This window comes from Megascapheus bottae, chromosome 9 (assembly GCF_031878675.1).
Source record: "Megascapheus bottae isolate mThoBot1 chromosome 9, mThoBot2.hap1, whole genome shotgun sequence".
Lineage (NCBI taxonomy): Eukaryota > Metazoa > Chordata > Mammalia > Rodentia > Geomyidae > Megascapheus > Megascapheus bottae.
Genome location: NC_143517.1, coordinates 43,128,905 through 43,148,458, shown reverse-complemented (window position 1 = coordinate 43,148,458; position 19,554 = coordinate 43,128,905). Strand labels below are relative to the sequence as shown.

Here is a 19,554-nt window from a genome sequence, read left to right as displayed (position 1 = left end):
GCCTGGCGGTCCTACAACCCCGACCCTCAGATCTCAGCCTCCAGAGTAGCTAGGATTCCAGGCATCTGGCTTGGAGTCTGGTTTGTTCAAGCTGTCTCTCCCAGCTCCTCCCAGGGGAGACACTGCGGGACTTGGAGGTGGTCCTGTGGACTGGAAGCCTGAGGCAGCCATCCGTGCCATCCTAGCCCTCCCCTCCACCCAGGTCCTGGAGGAAGCGGTGCCCCAGATGCGGGCTTTAAAGGGAACACAGTCCAGGAAGGCAACCTCAGGGGTTTACCATGCTCACGCCCAGATGGCAGCGCCCCCCTCTCCTCCCCCTGCTGGGCCCCGGGGCTGTGGATCCCCATCCCAGCTGCTTCTGTTCCATAGGCCTTAGTGTGGGTGCCCAGGGCGGGAGGTCACCTTGGTGGCTTTCCCCACCCAAAGCCCAGAAGCAATGGGAGGAAGCTGGAAGCCGCAGTGCTTCTGAAAACAAGGCCAGGAGCTGGACAGGGCAGCTTTGCCAGGGCAGGAGGCTGAAGTTCCATTCTCCCAGTCCTGAGCTGCTCCCACCTTGCTCTCCATTCCTGCGCCATGGTTTCCTCCCAGGACGCGTTGATTTCCCTGAGGCACAGCTGCCTCCCCTGGGGAGCAGGTGTTTGGTTTCCAGAGCACTTCGCCTTCCAGTGTGAACCCAAGAGGCTGTGTAGGTCAGGTGCAGACCGGCCAGTCTTCCAGAGTAGTTTGAATGATCGTTACTTAAGTTACATCTTGATTTCCAGCAGTTGTATTATTGGTCCTCCGTATTCTCCATTCCGTCACTCCCCCAGTCGTCCATGGTAGGTCCCAGTGTTGAAAAGAAGGAAGAAAGGTGGATTGGACGCCAAGAGGACAAGCTGTCCAAACCAACATTCCCAACGCTCCTTCCTAGTTACTGATTATTCACAGGTATCACCAGGTCAATATCCTCTTTTGTGAAGGACAAATTATTGTCTATCTGCTTTCAAAATTGGAAAACTTTGTTTTGAATACACCTTTTCCTCCTCTGCTAAAACATAGTGAACTCTGTTCACATGTGAAGTTATCAACTGTCAGGCCAACTCATGATTATAGATAAATAGAAAGAAAAAATAGTCCCTCTACAAGATTCTCCTCCTAAACAATCACCCATGTTTTGTTGCACTGCCATTACGATTTTTTTTGTGTATGTGCCAGTCCTGAGACTTGAACTCAGGAAACTGTACTCAAACTGTACTTGGGCTTTCTCAAGGCCAGAGCTCTAGCACTTGAGCCACAGAGCCATTCTAGCTTTTTCTATATGGTACCTAGGAATTGAACTTGGGTTTTCATGCATGCTAGGCAAAGCACTCTACTACTAGGCCAAACTCCAGGCCCTGTCTTTATGATTTTTAATGAACAGTAAAATTGTGTTGTGCATATGTATTTGAATATGGGTGTGTATGTATGTATGTGTGTAAGTTTTGTACTCCATGTTTGGTTATGGTGTGAGTTTCATTATCACAGATTATTAACAAAATGTTTCGCTGATGGCAGAACATTGTCTTGACTATATAGGCAGCTGGCCCTGAAACAGCCTCCTCCTCCTCCTCCAATCTCCTTCTGATCTCCTTCCTCTCCTTCTGATCTCTTCCCCCTCCCCATTCCATCCAGCTGAAGCAGCTTAGGAACGGGTGGCATATTGCATCTCTTCACTTTCTCAAGGTCAGCTGTGAGGTGAGTCCCCAGAGCCCCAGACCTGGTTGAAGTTGGTGACTTCTTATCTGTTCCTGGGACATTTCTGGAATTGTTCTAGCATAGAGACGTGTGTCCTGGCTCCCTGAGAAGGTGAGGCCTTGTGACATGTGATAGCCTGTTGTCAACTAGTGTGGTTTTACAGGTCAAAGCAGTAAACAAAAACTCCTACTCTATGCACTTAGGATCTGAAGCAGGAATGACCAGATCTGAGGGAGAAAGGTGGAAGGTTTAGTTAGTACAGAACTCCCAGGAATTAGTTGATTGGATCTTGGGTGATAATGGCTCTACTCCACCCCTCAAAAAGAGGAGGCTCCCCAGGAAACAAGCGTAAATACCCAAAAGCACTACATGAGAGCTGAGTTCTGAAAGGATGGTGCTATGGAGTTCCTTTGCCTTCTTTCCTAGTCTTTCAATAATTCTCAAGGATATCGTTAGGTCTCTGGTTCAGGCACACTGGTGTTTTTTGTATTACATGGCTTGTAGTTATTGAAACTTGCCAAGTGTATTATTGGTAACACTGTGAAGTAGCATGATCAAGTGTCTGCTGTGTACCAGCCATTACACTAAATTGTACATCATCTTCTTACACCCCCACGTGGCACTAGCTGTCTTTGCCACAAAGGAAATTGAGACAAGTTACCTGTCCAAGGGTACACACTTACTAAGTGGGGTTTTTCAAATTTGTCCTTGCCCGACTCCATTAACAGAGCTCTTACCTATTAGGCCTTATGGCTTTGGAAAACCCCTGACATTCAGATGTGTTAGGAGAGAAAAGTGATAGATGGGGAAGCTGTGTACATTACATGTTAATGGAAGCTGGGTTTCTCAAACATAAAGAGTCATCCTCAGCAAATACAAACTGGAAGCAGTTAAGGTTATCACAATAAATAGATACCACAAGTATTATATTTGTAAGGCATTGGTACATTCATTTATAGTCACATCATCTCCAAGGATACCTTAAATACAGAAAGCCATAAAGTAAAGATGATATATCACGCTTTCAGGAGATGGGCCCTGAAAGGTTAGACCAAAAGCTATTTGCTTTCAGCAAACACCATGCTGATCATTTATAATATCTGAAAAGTAGAAGGGATATTGTTTGTGGTATTCTGTTTATTGATTACTGGACTGTGATGGGACCCAATTTAAAAAAAAAAAAAGAAACACAGGTCAACTAAAGGTTACATACTTTGTAAATCTAATTCATGTCAGACATTGGTTTAAAGCCTGTAATGGATTTACTTAATTACAGGTAAAAGCTTTCTATCTGATATAACTAATGGAAATTGCATTCTGTTTAAAGAAATTATATTTCATTTTGTTGTTCTGTATGGGATATACAGTGGTCTTCTTGAGGAAGGACAATGCAATTTCTAATTCACTGGGAATTGTGAATTCAATAAACTTGAAAGAATTCAGACTTTCATAATAAAAGCAAAGAGTATGAATTATGAGTTCAGCAAGTTTTCAAATATAAATATATATGGATTTATATGGATAAATCCATATAAATATATATGGATTCATATATAGTTATACATAATATATAATACAATTATATATATATGCACATAGTCTGAAGTGGACTCGTATTCAGAACCCAATAGAGTTGGTACAGGCAGTGGAATCATGTTAACAACAACAACAAAAATGTACAGATTGCTTTGCTACTGCTGCTGCTGCTTCTTCTTCTTTTTCTTCTTCTTTTTCTTTTTCTTCTTCTTCTTCTTCTTCTTCTTCATTTTTTGGTAAAGAACTAATTTCTTATAATTATTGATGAAGGAAATTACACTTTGCTTTGGAACTTTTTGGTAAAAAGGCATGCATCTAAGCCACACCTGTGGTTGTATGTAGAGTTTTCTCATCTTTTGGAAGAACTGTGCTTCACAACCTGGAAATCCCCTTTGCTGTTGCTCTCCAGGGCTGGCTTTGGTGAAAAGCTCGGTGGTCAACCCTGCAATGGCCTATAGGGTTCTCAACAATCGCTTGTCTAGGAAATGAGGCTTTGGTTGTGTATAATCAACTCAAAGAAATATTGTTAAGGAGGAGGGAAATGGGGACCAAGACATGAGAAAGGGTATCAATGCTTGTGAAGTAATTCACCTTCTACCTGGTGACTATAATGTAACCTTTCTATTAATTACAATAAAATATATGAAAAAAGAAATATTGTTAAATGTTATATAAATAACAAAGGTTATATAAATAGCAAAAGACAGGCTCATGTCTATAATCCCAGCTACTTGAGAGTCAGAGGTTAGAGGATCTTGATTCGAGGCGAGCCCGGCCTCATCTTGATAAAAAGTATCACGTTGCGGCTTCCTTTTTAAAGTTCATTACTCTATTTATTATTAACTCATGCTGACAAATGTGAGTCAGCTGCATGGATTATATCAATTATATGCTAGTAGTCCAGATAAAGTGCATCACAATAGGCTAGGTGTTCTGTGATGGACTTTTTAGATTTCTTCCTATTCTTAAAATATCTGGGTCTGGATGTAGTGGCCGTTGCTTATAATCTCAGCTACTTAGCAAGCAGAGATCAGGAGAATCAAGATCTGAGGCCAGCCAGGGTAAAAATGTTATTGAGACTCCATCTCAACCAAATAAGCCAGAGAGAATAGTACATGCCTGTAGTCTTAGCTCTGAGGGTTCTAGACAGAAGAGGGTCACAATCAGAGGCTGACCAAAGGAAAGAATGCATAACTATCTACACATAAATAATAAATAAAGCAGAAAGAACTGGGTGTGTGGCTCAAGTGAAGTGTCTACTTAGCAATCACAGGCTCTGACTTCAGCCTCCATATCACTGGAAAACGACAAAACAATGTGTAGCCCATGCTGGTGGCTCACACACACTCATAACGAAGCTACTCAGAAGGCTGGGATCTGAGGACCGCTGTTCACAGCTATCTCAGGCAGAAAAGTCCCTGAGACTCATCCCCAATAAAACACTCAGAAAAAGGCAGAAATGGTGTTGTGGCTTATGTTAAGAACATTAGCCTTGAGCAAAAGAAGTTCAGGGACAGCAGCACCCAAGCCCTGAGTTCAAGTCCCAGGACTGGTATGCAAACACTAACATGCCCTCACCACACACACACTGTACTTATCATCCAGCCCTTAATTAAATGTTCAGGTATTATAGTCATTCAATGTACATTCACCACATAAATTGATACACTGGAAGAAGAAATGCACGATAATTAGGAAAAGAAAGTTGTGTCAGAATCACCTATGATTATACATTTTCCTCCATTTTCTTTGTGACTTTTCTCATTGGGGGATGGATGTTTTAACTCTACCCAGTTGTTTCAAGTGGTATATCTCCATTACACTCTCCCCACGTCTTCCTATGTCCTTAAAGCTTCACCTTGGCCCTAATGCCTTGGAAACTCTTGGGGATCAAGGTTCCTTTCTGCCTGTTCTTAGACATCACAATCTAGATGTCCCAGAGACAGGACACTACACACATATGTCCTGTCTCTCAAAAGTAACTTGGCGTGTAGCTCAAGTGCTGTCTGCTTAGCAACCATGAGACTCTGAGTTCAATCCCAATATCACCAAAGGGGAAGGGTATACTGTAAAAAATACATTATGGAGTCCAGTGCTGGTGGCTCACACCTACAATCTTCTCCATAGCAAGTATTATGGTTGTGTCTAGTTTTGTTACTAGTATATAGCAAAGTTGGGACAGAATCTAGGTATGTAAATCACTGTCCACGTTCTTGATTATTATATTCAAAATCACCCAGAGTGCAATGAGTGCTGAAAACAGACAAGTCAGATACCCAGCTTTCTGGGAAATCTCTGCTCCTGTGTATTTCCACATCACTGCATCCTGGCCATTGGCAGATGTTGGCTTCAAAACAAAATGTATGCCAGTTTAGTAGGAAAATGAAGCATTTGTTCATTCTTTTTGTTTGTTTGGTTCGTTTTTGGTCATGGAGCTTGAACTCTTGGCATCTCTTTAGCTCAAGGCTGACATTCTTCCACTTGAGCCTCAGCAAGCACCATTTCCAGTTTTCTGGTGGTTTCCTGGAGATAAGAGTTTCATGGACTTTGGTGCCTGGGCTAGCTTTGAACTGCGCTCCTCAGACCTCAGCCTCCTGAGTAGCTAGGATTACAGGCATGAGCCATTAGGCATCTGGCTTTGTTCATTCTTTTTTTAAAGATGATTTCATTAATCACAAGCAAGGCTGAGGTTGGGACTGTTCTTTTGTGTGAACAGCTTGCATATTCCAAGCCTGGTGATTGGTAATTGCATATTTTTCTTGAATGACTATTTAAAAGTTACACAGTAAACCTTTGGGCCATTCAGAGGAAGATGTTCATACTCAAGTACTCCATACATTTTATTTCACAGCTCCTCCCATCCTTCTCTGCCTTTTGCTCAGTGCCGGTAGTTTAGACATGAATTTTTTCATAATATGAGAAAAGTTATACTCAATATCCAATTCAAAATAATTCTGAAGCTATAGCAGTATATTTTGAACTATTATCTACCAAGTAATAAACAACTCCAAGCTAAGGATTTTTGAGGATGGTAGTTAGATTTCCGTCATTAATTTGCCCAACAAGTACTTATTGCATATCCACTATATGCCAGGCATTATAGTCAATTTTGGAGTTATAGAGAGGCAATCCATGCATGGGCTCCTCAGGCAGCAAGGCTGGAGGTAAAACCACCTGTAGCTTGAGTTTCTATAGTAACTCATTATGTGCATTATATTGGACCTTGTTGACTTCAGTTTGGATTATGCCTGCTCTTGAGTCACACTGAAGACTAGGTGACATGTGGCCTTTCCCCTCTCATTGGCCACCAGTTTGGTCATGGTTTGCATCACCAGGCTGTTTCTGAGCAGGTGACATGGCTGATAAATGAGTCTTGGCAACTTCCCAGCATCTGGGCCTCAGTACCTCTTTGAGGTCTCTTCACACATGTGAGTCAGGACTCTGCATTTTCAGTGGTATTTGATTTTCCCCTAGTAGAGAAATTGAATATTTATAGTCATGAGTTTCTGAGCTTTGAGGATTTGTTCCCACATAAAAGCAAAACCCTAAAAAGTGAGCTTTTCATTGACTAAAATCCAACCTTTCTTTTCTTTTCTCTTTTGTTTCTTGTGTGTGTGTGTGTGTGTGTTCTGGGACTTGAACTTAGGACTTGGGTACTGTCCCTGAACTTCTTTTGCTCAAGGCCAGCACTCTACTCCTTGAACCACAGCTTCACTTCTGGCTTTTTCGGCAGTGTATTGAAGAAAAGAATCTCACAGACTTTCCTGCTCAGCTTGGCTTTGAACTACATCCCTCAGATCTCAGTCTCCTGAGTAGTTAGGATTGCACACATGAGCCATTGGTACCCAGCTTTCACCCTTTGTTTTGGAATGAAGAAATTTTAGCTGGGTACGGTGGCTCACACCTGTAATTCTAGCTACTCAAGAGGCTGAGAGCTGAGGATCACAGTTCAAAGCCAGCCTAAGCACAACTCATATCTCCAACTAACCACTAAAAAACCAGAAGTGGCACCGTGGCTCAAGGGCTAGGGCTGTGGTCTTGATCTAAAGAGCTCAGGGACAGTGCCCAGACCCAGATGATAAGTCCCACAATGGGGAAAAAATGAATAAATTTTTTGAGACAGAACCAGAAGTACACTAATGTGGTTTTTTTTTTGGAGTTTTGGCGACCACTGGTCATGTGGTAGGCTTTGCACAGCACCAGGAGTTAGATAGGCTCAGGGTCTTCTTTTCATATCAACATGAGGGCATCCAGGATATCACATGGCCAGAGCTAGCAATTGTGTGTCCTGGGAAACAGTATTTCCCAGGAACCCACAACTTACACAGCTTTTCCAGTTTGCTGCTGGAAAATGAATTATTATTATTCTAATTCATAACTTTGGGAAAAATTAGTGCCGCCGCTCTTTATTCCCCTGATTGCTCATAAATATGAGGATATTTTTAGGCTAGCCACGGTAATGGGCATGAGGGGATGCAAACACCAATTAAGCCTGGAAGATGAAGGAAATTTCCCCACATTAAAAAAAAAATGTGATGGGAAGGAGTGCCATTGTCCAAACAGAAATGCATTCTTTACCTGACTGATATAAACTGTAGCCCCTCTACATATTAGTTTTATAATAACAACTTAGCTTTTTTGCCAGTCCTGGGCTTGACCTCAGGGCCTGAGCACTGTCCATGGGCTTTCTCAAGGCTAAAGCTCTACCACTTGAGCCTTAGCACCACTTCCGGCCTTTTCTATGTATATGGTGCCAAGGAATCGAACCTGGTTCTTCGTGCATGCTAGGCAAACTCCTGGCCCTATAAAAACAACTTTTAAAATGCCATAAGTGATGCTATGACTCAAGTGGTAGAATGCTAGCTTTGAGCTCAAAGAGGCTCAGGACACTGCCAAGGCCCTGATTTCAAGCTCTACAATGGACAAAAACAAAAACAGAAAGGACATCCAGGCCCAGAGTTCAATTTCCATGACCAACCAAAAAAAGAAAGAAAGAAAAGAAAAGGGAAAAAATGTGCTTGCTTAATGTGCAGGGCTCTGGGTTCAAATCTCCATGTGAGGGGGGAGGAGGAAGAATCACTAGCCTAGGAAGAGCAAAAGCATAGCAAGAGTGCCTTCTCTGAGGTGGAAAGAGACTCAAATGTGTAAGAGAACACAGGGTAGCATTACTAATGTGGAGATAATAAGTTGGCAGAGAATGACTGGATAGAAAGCTAAGGAGAGAGCTAAAGGTAAGCTTATAAAGAACCTTCTGGGTAGCATGACTATTATTCTTCATTTCAAGAGCAAAAGGAAGGGCTGGGAATGTGGCTTAGTGGTAGAGTGCGTATCTAGCATGCCTGATGCCTTGGGTTAGATTCCTCAGTACCACATACACAGAAAAATCTAGAAGTGGCTGTGTGGCTTAAGTGGCAGAATGTTAACATTAAGTAGAGAGGCTCAGGTGTAGAGCTTAGACCCCGAGTTCAGCCCCAGGAGTAGTCCCCATCCCACCCCCCAAAAACATCCTGCCTAAAAAAAAAGCAAAAGGAACAAGAAGTCAAGGAAGTAGCTGTGAGGATGAGGAGGATGTGCACTTTGACCATATACTTGATGTACTCAGAAGCATACCTTCTCTGTGATTGATTCTGTCCTTTCCTCTTTCCTTATCCTTCTCTCTTTTTCACTCCACTGTGCTAGTCGATCCTAAGAAGATGGAGGAAGTACAGGGCTTGTAGCCACAGCCCTAGACCAAAAGCCCAACTCCCAGAATTCACATGCTGACTCTGGTTATTCACCCCATTGGTGGAGGACAGAGAATAATAATAGACTTATTATGTGGCATGGACACAAAGTGTTTCAGCCCATCCTCACTGTATAGATATGAGCTTTAGTCTTAAATAGGGGAAGAATTGGGGCAGGAGATGAGATACCTGTAGTTAAACAATCCTAGGCAAACTGGTCTGGTTGATCCTCAGTCATGTCAGTCTGATTCCACAGAGAAGCCATCACTGCTGTGATCATTTGATTTGTATAGGTAGTTTTCTGTACCAGGGTACAGCCTGGGGTAGGTGATTGTCCTCTAATTTGAGCAAGTCTCTGCTCTTCATTTCCTTGGGGATGTTATGAGCTGTTCTTCCTGGAATTACAAGACTATAAGAGACTAGAAGGGAGAGTCAGAGCAAAGTAGGCAGATGCAAGCTGGAGGCAGGGACTCCAGGCTCTTCTGCTTTTAATTAATCCATGGGTGATGATAAGGTCTGGAGTAAATTCACAGGCCCAGAGTAGGCTGGCAGAAGCCATGAACAGAATTGTTGATGGACTGGGGTTTCATGAAACAAAACCACCTGTTTGAGAAAGAGCTTGGACATGAGATATGATGACACCATGAGGAAGAAGAAAATGATTGGGGATTTTCTCAATACTTGCCTACAACCTCAGACATTCTTCAGTCAAAGCTTGTATTATGTAATGTGATGACTCACATTTATCATGATTTACACTCCACTGAATTTGCACTGGAGACAGCATGGGCTCTCCTGCTACCCAAAAGAGGATAAACTGGAAAATTTTTCAGTGGAGAACAATCAAAATAAGTAGGAATGGACACCTATTTATGAGCCAAGTGTAGAAAAGAGAAATCATCTTGTTAAGCTAAATAACTGAAAAGGGAAAGAAATCAATCCTTGTGCACGAAACAAGGAGAAACAAGGAGTCCAGAAGCTGAGCCCTGCCTCCTCACTACAGTTCACTGCAGGGTCTCTAAATTCATTCCCAGATTCCTAGGCTGGGAGAATGAAGCAGAGGAGTAGAGAGGAGAAAAAGATAAGAAAGAGGGGGGGGACCCAAAATCAAAATCTGTATCTCTCCTTCCTCTTTCATGTTTCTCATTAATTATGAAAGTGAAGTATAAATATTTTATCTTATTCAAGAGCTTAAAGACTGGCCTTTGATCATCATTTTTTAGATATTGGCATTATGAACTCATAGCCTTTGCAAGGCAGACTCTGTTGCTTGAGACATATCCCTAGCCTGTCTTGTGGTATTTTGTTTTTGGGTCAGGGATTCACTATGTAGCTCAAACTAGCTTCTAGCTCTCCATCCTCCTGCTTTAGCTTCCCAAGTGTAGGATTAGAGATAAATTCCACCACACCCACATTTAACTCTTCACATCTTCAGTCTACTAAGGAAATTATCCATAATCTAGATATACACACAATTACATGTTTATATGTCTTTAGGCCACATATGTGTAAAAGACTTTTTTTTCTTATGAAAATCCTGATTTTTTTTGTACTAATAGTAGGATCTGAACTCAGGGCCTCTGGCTCTTACTTGGTTCTTTTTACTCAAGGCTGGTGCTCTCCCAGTTGAGCCACACCCCTGTTTGCAGCTTTTTGCTGGTAAATTGGAGATATGAATCTCACATGAACTTTCCTGTCCCAGCTAGCTTCAAATTATGATCCTCAGCCGCCTGAGTAGCTAGGATTACAGGAGAGAACCAGCTAAGCCATGCTTTTTTAAAAGAAAATTTAGCAGATATTGAAAATACAGCTTAACTAAAAGAAAATGAAAAGCACCTAAAATTATACCATGCAGAAATTGCCAATGAAATGTTTGTCTTGGCACTTTTCTGCTTTTGTGCTAATGGTTGGTATGTTCTGAAATATGTTATTGTGACCTATGCTATCATGTTCTGCTTCTTTCTCCCTGGCTCTCTCACAGGCTGAGGATCTCCTCTGCTCTCTCCTACTTTTTCTCTCATCCTTGATGGCTCTTCAGCATTCTCCTTGTGAATATCACTGGACTCTTGACCCTTACAAACATCAGTTGGGAGTGCTCCTCCTGGTACTCAGCTGCCATGTTCTCAATTATCAAGTCTCACTTGGCTTGTCTCAGCCCTACAAATGACCATTACCCTGCCCTGAACTGCACTGGACACTACCCCTTTATATGGTACCCTGTGGCCTTAATGCTGAACTTTTGTGTGTGTATGTGCTAGTACTGGGCCTTGAGCTCAGGGTCTAGGCATTTTCCCTTAGCTTCTTTCCTCTAGACTGGTACTCTACTGCATGAGCTGCACTTCCACTCCCAGCTTGTGCTGGTTAATTAGAGATAAGAGTCTTGTGGGCTTTCCTGTCTGGGCTGGCTTTGACCCATGATCCTCAAATCTCAGCCTCCTCAAGGCAGGATTACAAGCGTGAGCCACTAGCTCCTGGCCATTGATGAACTTTTTCAGGGGCCAATTCTTAGAGTCTCCCTTGAATCATTCATTTGTTTTCTGGAATCAGAGGCTCTGTGATCCAGTGACTCTGACTCTGACTCTTATTCTGCCTTTGTTCCATTAGAGACTGTGGCCAAGTACTGTCATAGATTCTCTGCTTAGTTCTCCCCACTGTAAAGCAGCAATAAAAATGCTACTGAGCTGATGGTGACTAAATCATGCCAAACCCCAGAGGAGATCTTGGCTCATGATAAGTGCTCACTATGCCATAGACCTATTTGTCATTTAAATCCAAGCTTCCTCGGATCTCAGATTTAATCTTTCTCTGAATTCCTAGTGGTTTTTTTCTCCTGTAATTTTCCTAGGAAGCTCAGTAATTTTACCTTCATTAGCAATTTCTATACTATTTATTACAGAACTGGATTTGCTTCTATTACAATCCAACTGTTTCATTATGAATTATTTTTGCATATGTGTAGTCCTTCCTGCCTGCTTTCTTTACTCCACCTGTAATGACTGACCCTGAGAGACTTCTAAAATAATTAGTAAATAAAGCATATTTATTATGATGTAATCCACATTCAGGCTACTTGAGAGGCATTCTCTTCAAGGCTACTAAGGTAAAATTGTGAGACTGTCCAGTAAACAAAGGAAAAGCAAAGGGAATAGAGGTGAGATAGTGGTGGGGCATTTAGCCCAGCGAAGGCCCTGCGTTCAATCCCATTACCATGAAAAACCTCGGATATGTTGCTTTAGAAATAGAATACCCCAAGAGCTGCCTGTGTTGCCTTGTGAATACACTTGAAGAAGAAAGAAGATGAGAAGATTAATCCGTACTCAAATAAAAATACAAAACCTAAGGTCATTTTTTTTTCTAATGCTGTCATTATACCAGAAGGAAATCTTAGAAAATGCAAGTAAATGTTGTTTGGTATAAAGGCAAGGCTGTTGAACAGTGAAGACAAAAGTGTAGTCTTGTATAAAAAAATGAGATTTTTTTTAATAAAGAATAAGAAGAATTTGGATGGGGCCAAATTACTTAGGGGAAACAAAGCTATGCAAAAACAAGGAGGGAGACTGAAGCTGGGTACAATTCAGGGTGTGCCTGCAGGGCTGTGTGGGGTGGGTCAGGGTCTGGCAGGGGATTGTGGAGCAGAGCCTGGTGGCACTCCTTCTACATGGTCACATAGCCACATTTCAGACAGTGAGGTGAGATGGTCCCTGAAAAGTGGATATTTCTCATTTCTCTGAGAATGGCCTTGGTTCACCATGAGTGGAAGTTTACTATGCACCTGCCATGAGTAATCAGAGCCAGAGATGTTGTAGACCTCATTCCAACTCATCCTTCCAACTAGCCTGGGGCCTAGGTGCAATTGTCACCCTCATTGTGCAGGTTAGCAGCGAAAGGCACACACAGGTTAAGAAACTGCATGGGATAGGATTGCTAATGAGCGTGGAATCGCAGCTTTGTGCTCAGGCACCAGCGAGATCCCAGAGCCCCTTCCCCAAACTGCAGAATGAGTGGTTTCCTTCAACAACAATTAAAAACACATTATCCACCTTGTGGTTTTAGTTTAAACAAAATCAATTTAAATAATTAGCTGACGACACTTGATTTAATAATGGTTTTTAAATTAACTAAGGTGTAATATATCAGCAGGTATGCGGAGAGTTAAGGCAGGATTGCAGGGATTTAAGGACCATGTGAAAAAGATTAATCTTTATTGTAGAGGCAGTAAGAAGCATTAAGTTTTCAAAAATTCTTTGTTTTATTTTCAGTTGGCAGCAGATAACTACGTATTTATGAATATTCCTCTAGGAATATTTCTTGTGGAATGGTCAGTCAAAACAATTAGCACATCTGTTGCCTCAAATACTCATTATTTTCTTGGTGAAAAGAACATTTTCCCTCCCTCCCTCCCCTCCTCCCCCCTCCTTCCCTCCCTCCTTCCCTTCTTTCCCTTCCTTCCCTTCCCTTCCCTTCCCTTCCCTTCCCTTCTCCTTCCTTCCTTCCTTCCCTCCTTCCCTCCTTCCCCCCTTCCCTCCTTCCTTCCCTCCCTCCCTCTCTCCTCCCTCTCCTCCCCTCCCCCTCCTCCTTCCCTCCTCCTCCTCCTCCTCCTCCTCCTCCTCCTCCTCCTCCTCCTCCTCCTCCTCCTCCTTCTTCTTCTTCTTCTTCTTCTTCTTCTTCTTCTTCTTCTTCTTCTTCTTCTTCTTCTTCTTCTTCTTCTTCTTCTTCCTTTTCTTCCCTATTGATGCTACTAAGGGCTTGAACTCAGGGCCTCATACTCTTGTTCAGTTGCTCAAGGTTTGTTGCTCTGTCACTTAGGCTATACCTTCACTTCCAGCTTCTTTCTGGTTAATTGAGAATAAGAGTCTCTGGGATTTGTCAGCCTAGTCTGGCTTCAAACTGTGATCCTTAGATCTTAGCCTCTGAGTAGCTAAGAATGCAGGCTGAGCCACCAACACCTAGCTCTTCTAGCTGTTGTGAAATACACAATGCTTTGTTTGATCTTTGGTCATCCTACCAAATAATAGGAAACCAGAATCTATTCCTCCCATCTATTTGTAACTTTGTCCCATCCACTAGCCTCCCTTCCACTCTCCTTCCCCTGAATCTTTTGAGTCAAGTGGTCCATTTGTAGCTTAGAAATGCTCTCTTTGATGAAGATTTGCCTGGGGCCTCATGAAAGCAGCAGAACTAGAAAGATAAGATGAGACAGGAATCCATTTATTTTTTTGTACAAAATCTAGGTAAAAGAAGAAAAAGACGTGATCCAGGGCTGGAGGAGAGGGAGCAGAGGGAGGTCACAGGTGTACATCAAAGAAAGACGGTGTTTCCAGTGGTTTTAGAGGATGCAGGGCAGGCAGTAACCTGGAGGATGGCCTGAGGTTCTGGATGAATCACAAGGCAGTTGGAGATAAATTCTACCAAGATGGGTCCCAACAGAAGGTTAAACAAAAAATTTCTTGAGAAGAAAAGCAAATGTTTGAGTCTTTTCCACTTTCCCATTTCAATTTTTCTTTGTACTCTCCACTGTTTTCTTGGAATCAAAGCCTTTTCAGTGTGTGTGTGTGTGTGTGTGTGTGTGTGTGTGTGTGTGTGTGTCCGTGTGTGTGTGTGTGTGTGTGTGTCCGTGTGTGTGTGTGTGTGTGTGTGTGTGTGTGTGTGTGTGTGTGTCCGTGTGTCCTGGGGGTTGAACTCAGTACCTAGGCCCTGCCCTTGTTGCTCAGAGCTGGTGTTCTACCACTTGATCTATAGCTCCACTCCCACTATTTTGATCTGATCAGGAATTTTGTCCTTTTTGCAAAGGCAAATCTAGTAGTTTTAGTATTCATGGCCCTCTGGGTCTTTTAAGCAGGCAGCATTCTTTGTATAATTTCCAAGACTCATCAGTTCTACCAAAATGCTCACAAATACACGCTACTCTCTCAGCGATACCTGACACAAGTAGAGCTTGACTGCTGACTGAAGCTTTGTGATTTCAGGCGGCTCTGGCAGGAGGTACCACCATGATTATTGATTTCGCCATTCCTCAGAAAGGCAGCTCCCTCCTTGAGGCTTTTGAGACCTGGAGAAGCTGGGCTGACCCCAAAGTCTGCTGTGACTACAGTCTGCATGTGGCTGTGACATGGTGGAGTGATCAAGTAAGGACTCTGGGTTCTAATTTCTTTTTTTCCCCCCATGTTATTCCCTTTCCTTGTTCTGTAGGAGACTAAGAAATGAATATTATCCAAAAAAGTCTGCTTCCATGACAACTGGAGAATTGCAGGAATTTTCTTTACATGTCCTTTTATACTTTCCGAATTTTGAATTTTACGTGGGATTACCCATGTAAAATGCTATATTTATAAAAGCGATAAAGTCAGTGAATAGTCTTTATATTCATTACTTTGACAAGTAAATCATAAATGACAGTGGTTCTACATAAATGTTAAAAGTACTGGTTTCTCTTATTCTCAACATGGATATCTCCAGAATTCTCTGTTCATTTGTCTGTTTAGTGTTGGTACTATACTTGTTCTCAGGGTCTATGTTCTCTCTTAGGTTTTTTTGTTGTTGTTTTTTTGTTTTTGGCCATAGTTGCACTTTTGGCCTTTTGCTAGAGTGTCTCAGATTTGTCTGTCTGGGCTGACTTTGAATCATGATTCTCAAATCTGTGTCTAAAGTAGCTAGGACTACAGAGCCCACTATCACCTAGTTAGATTTTTTTTTTTTTTGCCAGTCCTGGGCTTGAACTCAGGGCCTTGCCTTGGACACTCTTTGCTCAAAGCAAATACTCTACCACTTGAACCACAGTGCCAGTTCAGCTTTTTCTGTGTATATGGTACTAAGGTATTGAACCCAGAGCTTAGTAAATGATAGGCAAGCACTTTACCACTAGACTACACTTTCGGCCCCCAGTTTTTTTAAAGCTAATATTACCCCACTTATTAGAACTTCAATAAGAAATATTTAATTTGGAAGAAAAAACAAGGAAATTCTAAATTTAGAATTCTTGCAATTCTACTTCCCCCCCATCCCACTCCCCCACCATGTCTACTCCAGATACCTTGTGTGGACAGAGATGGCCTGAGACCATTTCCAGAACCCTCTTCTAGCTAGCTGTGGCCTAGCACGAGGTTCTTCCAGTATTGCTCTGCTGGTAACTGTGCATCATGGCACTCAAACCAATCCACTCCACCAACTTATTACTGACTGAGGCCATGGCAGACAGGAAACTAGATTATTCAGAGAGAAAAGCCAGTTTTGAGAGCTGTAAAAATATGTGCATTTCTCCTTACATAAAGTTGTATGTGTACCTTGGAAGAGACTTTTAAATCACAACTTGTTTCTTCAGATTGGACTTCATTCTGAAAGAGATTACCATGGTGACATTAGTTGAGTAACTTTTATTCCCAACTCTCCTCCAAAATTGGAATTTAGACATCAAGTTAATCTGAAACAAGGAATCAATCTTTAGCAAATAGTTTGGCAAACATATGACAGCAGAGTTTAGAGTCCACAGCTAAAGTTGATTTTTCTCCAAAAATGTTGTTCTAAGTGATGTGCCTGATGTGTTTAACACCTTTCAGGTCCCTCCTCCTACTTCCTGTTCCCCTCCCCATTTACTCTCCTTCTTCTTTCCTCTTTCATTTGTAAGATCAGTGGTGATGGTATTAGCCCTTACCGTTCCTTTAACATGCAAAGCGATCCCATAGTGAATATTGTTAAAATACAGATTCTGTTCAGTTGCTGTAATCACATGGCTTACATGACAGAATTTAGTCACACAGTTCTGAAGGGGAGCAGCATGGTCTCCTTGTGCAGGCAGATCTGTTCCACTCTCTTTTGAAAGCCTCTAGTGGTTTGTGAGGACCTTTGGCATTCCTTGTCTTACAGAAGGACTCCTGCAGTTCCTACCCTCCTCCTCACATGGTTTCCAACGTGCATGTCTGTGCCCCAGTGCCCTTTGGTTAAGCCACCAATCATATGGAACTAGTCCCCACTAGTGACTTTATGTTGACTTCCAAATAAGGGTCAGGACCTCTTATGGGTTGGGGCACAACCCACAGCAGAAGGGCAGAAGTGGCTGCACTTTTTGAGTAATAGGAAAGTTAATCTCTGTTTATGTGTGTCCAGGAGTTGATTGATTTACTTCACAAATTGCTGGTAATGTAAAGTTTTTCTTGCTAATTTGAAAAGGCTTTTTATCAATGAAAATGAATGGTTCTATCCTTACTACAGCCTTTCCCTAATTTGTGTGTGTGTGTGTGTGTGTGTGTGTGTGTGACTATCAAATTCAACCCATTTTATTTGGTCTGGTCTACTAACTTTTCCTTTGAAATGTTTAATCCATTTTGACACTTGGATTGTGTCTACAAAGGCAATTAGTGGACTAGTTTTCATATATTTTTCATTAGTTCTTTAAGTAGTTGTACAAAGAGGTCTCAAGTAAACAAGTCAGTTCTGAATACAAACACAATGAGTTTTGATCTTATTTTGCCCCTTACCCTTGACAACCCTGCAGGCTCCCAAACTCACTGGTCCAGTCTTGTGAGAAGTGCATTCTCACCTCCTCAGATCTGTGTTTCTATCAGAGCTCTCAGCTTATGCTCCTCAGAAAAACCTAGGTCCACTCACACCTCCTCCCTCTGGGAACACAGCCCATAGCTGCTAAGGCTGCCCCTACCCTTGCCTCACATAAGCTCTCCTGTCCAAATCGACTATTGCTTCTGTTACTACCACCTTCGTTTTCCAGAATAATTCCCTCACAAGAAAGCCAGATGCTGAGAACTCCATATCCAAGCGCAGGCCTGAAGTCCTCTGAGGAAAGGACTGAACTCTTACATGACTGAATTATGACAGTAGCAACTCATCAGATGAAATAGAGGATGAATAGGAGAAAGATCCAGGACTTCATTGCATTTTCTAGAACTCAACCATTCTCTTTTATTTCTGTTCTGCATGTGAGTTGTTGGAGAATGTTGAAACTGTCATCTAAAGTAGAGGTATTCTTGTTGTTGCTCCGCTTTAGGTAAAAGAAGAAATGAATATCCTTGCCCGAGATAAAGGTGTTAACTCTTTCAAGATGTTCATGGCTTATAAAGATGTGTACATGGTGAGAGACTCAGAGCTGTATGCAGCCTTCTCCCAGTGCAAGAAAATTGGAGCAATAGCTCAGGTCCACGCAGAAAATGGAGACTTAATTGCAGAGGTGAGTACTGCATTTCCCCCTTCTATTGACCATGGAAACTGTCCTCACTTCCTGGAACACAGGCAGCCTAAGAAGGTAAACTCACTGAATGCAATGGAGTGAGGACTTTCCTTTTCAGATCCTTGCATTAGATTTCAAACACGTGCTATTATAAAGACCTAAAGGGTTTGTTTTGTGTTCCTGAGCACTGTGCATGTTTGTTTATTTATTTATGGTGGTGGTGTTTTTATAGCAGCTCAAAACTGCTGGTTCAGAAAGCTAAAACGTGGACGTAAATATAATCGGATGACTTAGGCAGTGTATTTGACAGGTTTGTAAAGGCCTAATCTTTTTAGAAACTAAGCATTATACTGTGCTTGGAAGGAATCTCCATGATATTTATTTCTCATGTTACTAATGCCTATAGGGTATAACTTCTGCAAGATTTAAAGAGCTGTCTCTTATCCTTTCTATTAGCTGATCTTTTATCCTTTCTATTAGCTGATTTTTCTTTTCTTCTCCCCAGGCTCAGCTTCCATTAAAGTGAGTAAGATGGAGGCTCAGTGGCCAGGAGGCAGAGGGAACAATCAAGAAGCGAGAAATGAGTTGTAAAAATCAAACAGACCAGGTTTAATTCTGACACTTTCATTTCCTGGCTTCCTACCCTTTTATATAAGAAAGAAATAAAAAAATTAGAGGAGGAATAACTGATCTAATACCAGTTGGGCATAATGTGTTGGTTTGGGAAGCTAATGAAGACCTTGCTTTAGTTTAAAAAACATACATACATATATACGTGCATAATATATACATATATGTATATATATGTGTGTACATGTATATAGTGTACGTATATACACATGTACACATACACATATAAAATGAAATACATGGTATATTTCAATGGGCCACTTTTAGCAAGGATGTGTAGTGGCTTGTTTTGTTTGGATCGCCTATATTATCATTAAGTTGTAAATTTGGATACCGGTTTTCAAAGAACGTGACTGAATTAACCTCATTTTTTTTTTCTTGTTGGTCATGGAGCTTAAACACAAGGCCTAGGCACTGTCCCTGAGATCTTTTTGCTCAAGGCTAGCACTCTACCACGTTGAGCCACAGCTCTACTTCCAGTTTTCTGGTGGTTAAGTGGAAATAAGAGCCTCACAACTTTCCTTCTCGGGATGGCTTTGAACTGTGGTCCTCAGATCTCAGCCTCCTGAGTAGCTAGGATTATAGGTGTGAGCCCTCATTTCTTTTAAACTTTTTAATCCAAGGAATTTGAAATATTCACAGGGGATATTATCGTATTAGGAGAATACTGAAACAACTTTACACAAACACTCCTGCATGCAAACACCACCCAATACCTATACTTAACAGATGTAAATGTCCGTGGGTACCTTAACTTGACAGAGAACTAATATTGCC

The 19,554-nt window shown here is 41.9% G+C and overlaps 1 protein-coding gene across 1 annotated transcript in view; it reads left to right on the top strand.

Moving 5' to 3' along the window:
- Dpys (dihydropyrimidinase) overlaps positions 1–19,554 on the top strand; it is a 75,865-nt gene that overhangs the window by 1,164 nt on the left and 55,147 nt on the right. Inside the window, exons 2-3 of the mRNA XM_090339245.1 lie at positions 14,939–15,097; positions 17,968–18,147. Coding sequence (XP_090195371.1) covers positions 14,939–15,097; positions 17,968–18,147 — 339 coding nt within the window. The remainder of the gene's footprint in view (positions 1–14,938; positions 15,098–17,967; positions 18,148–19,554) is intronic.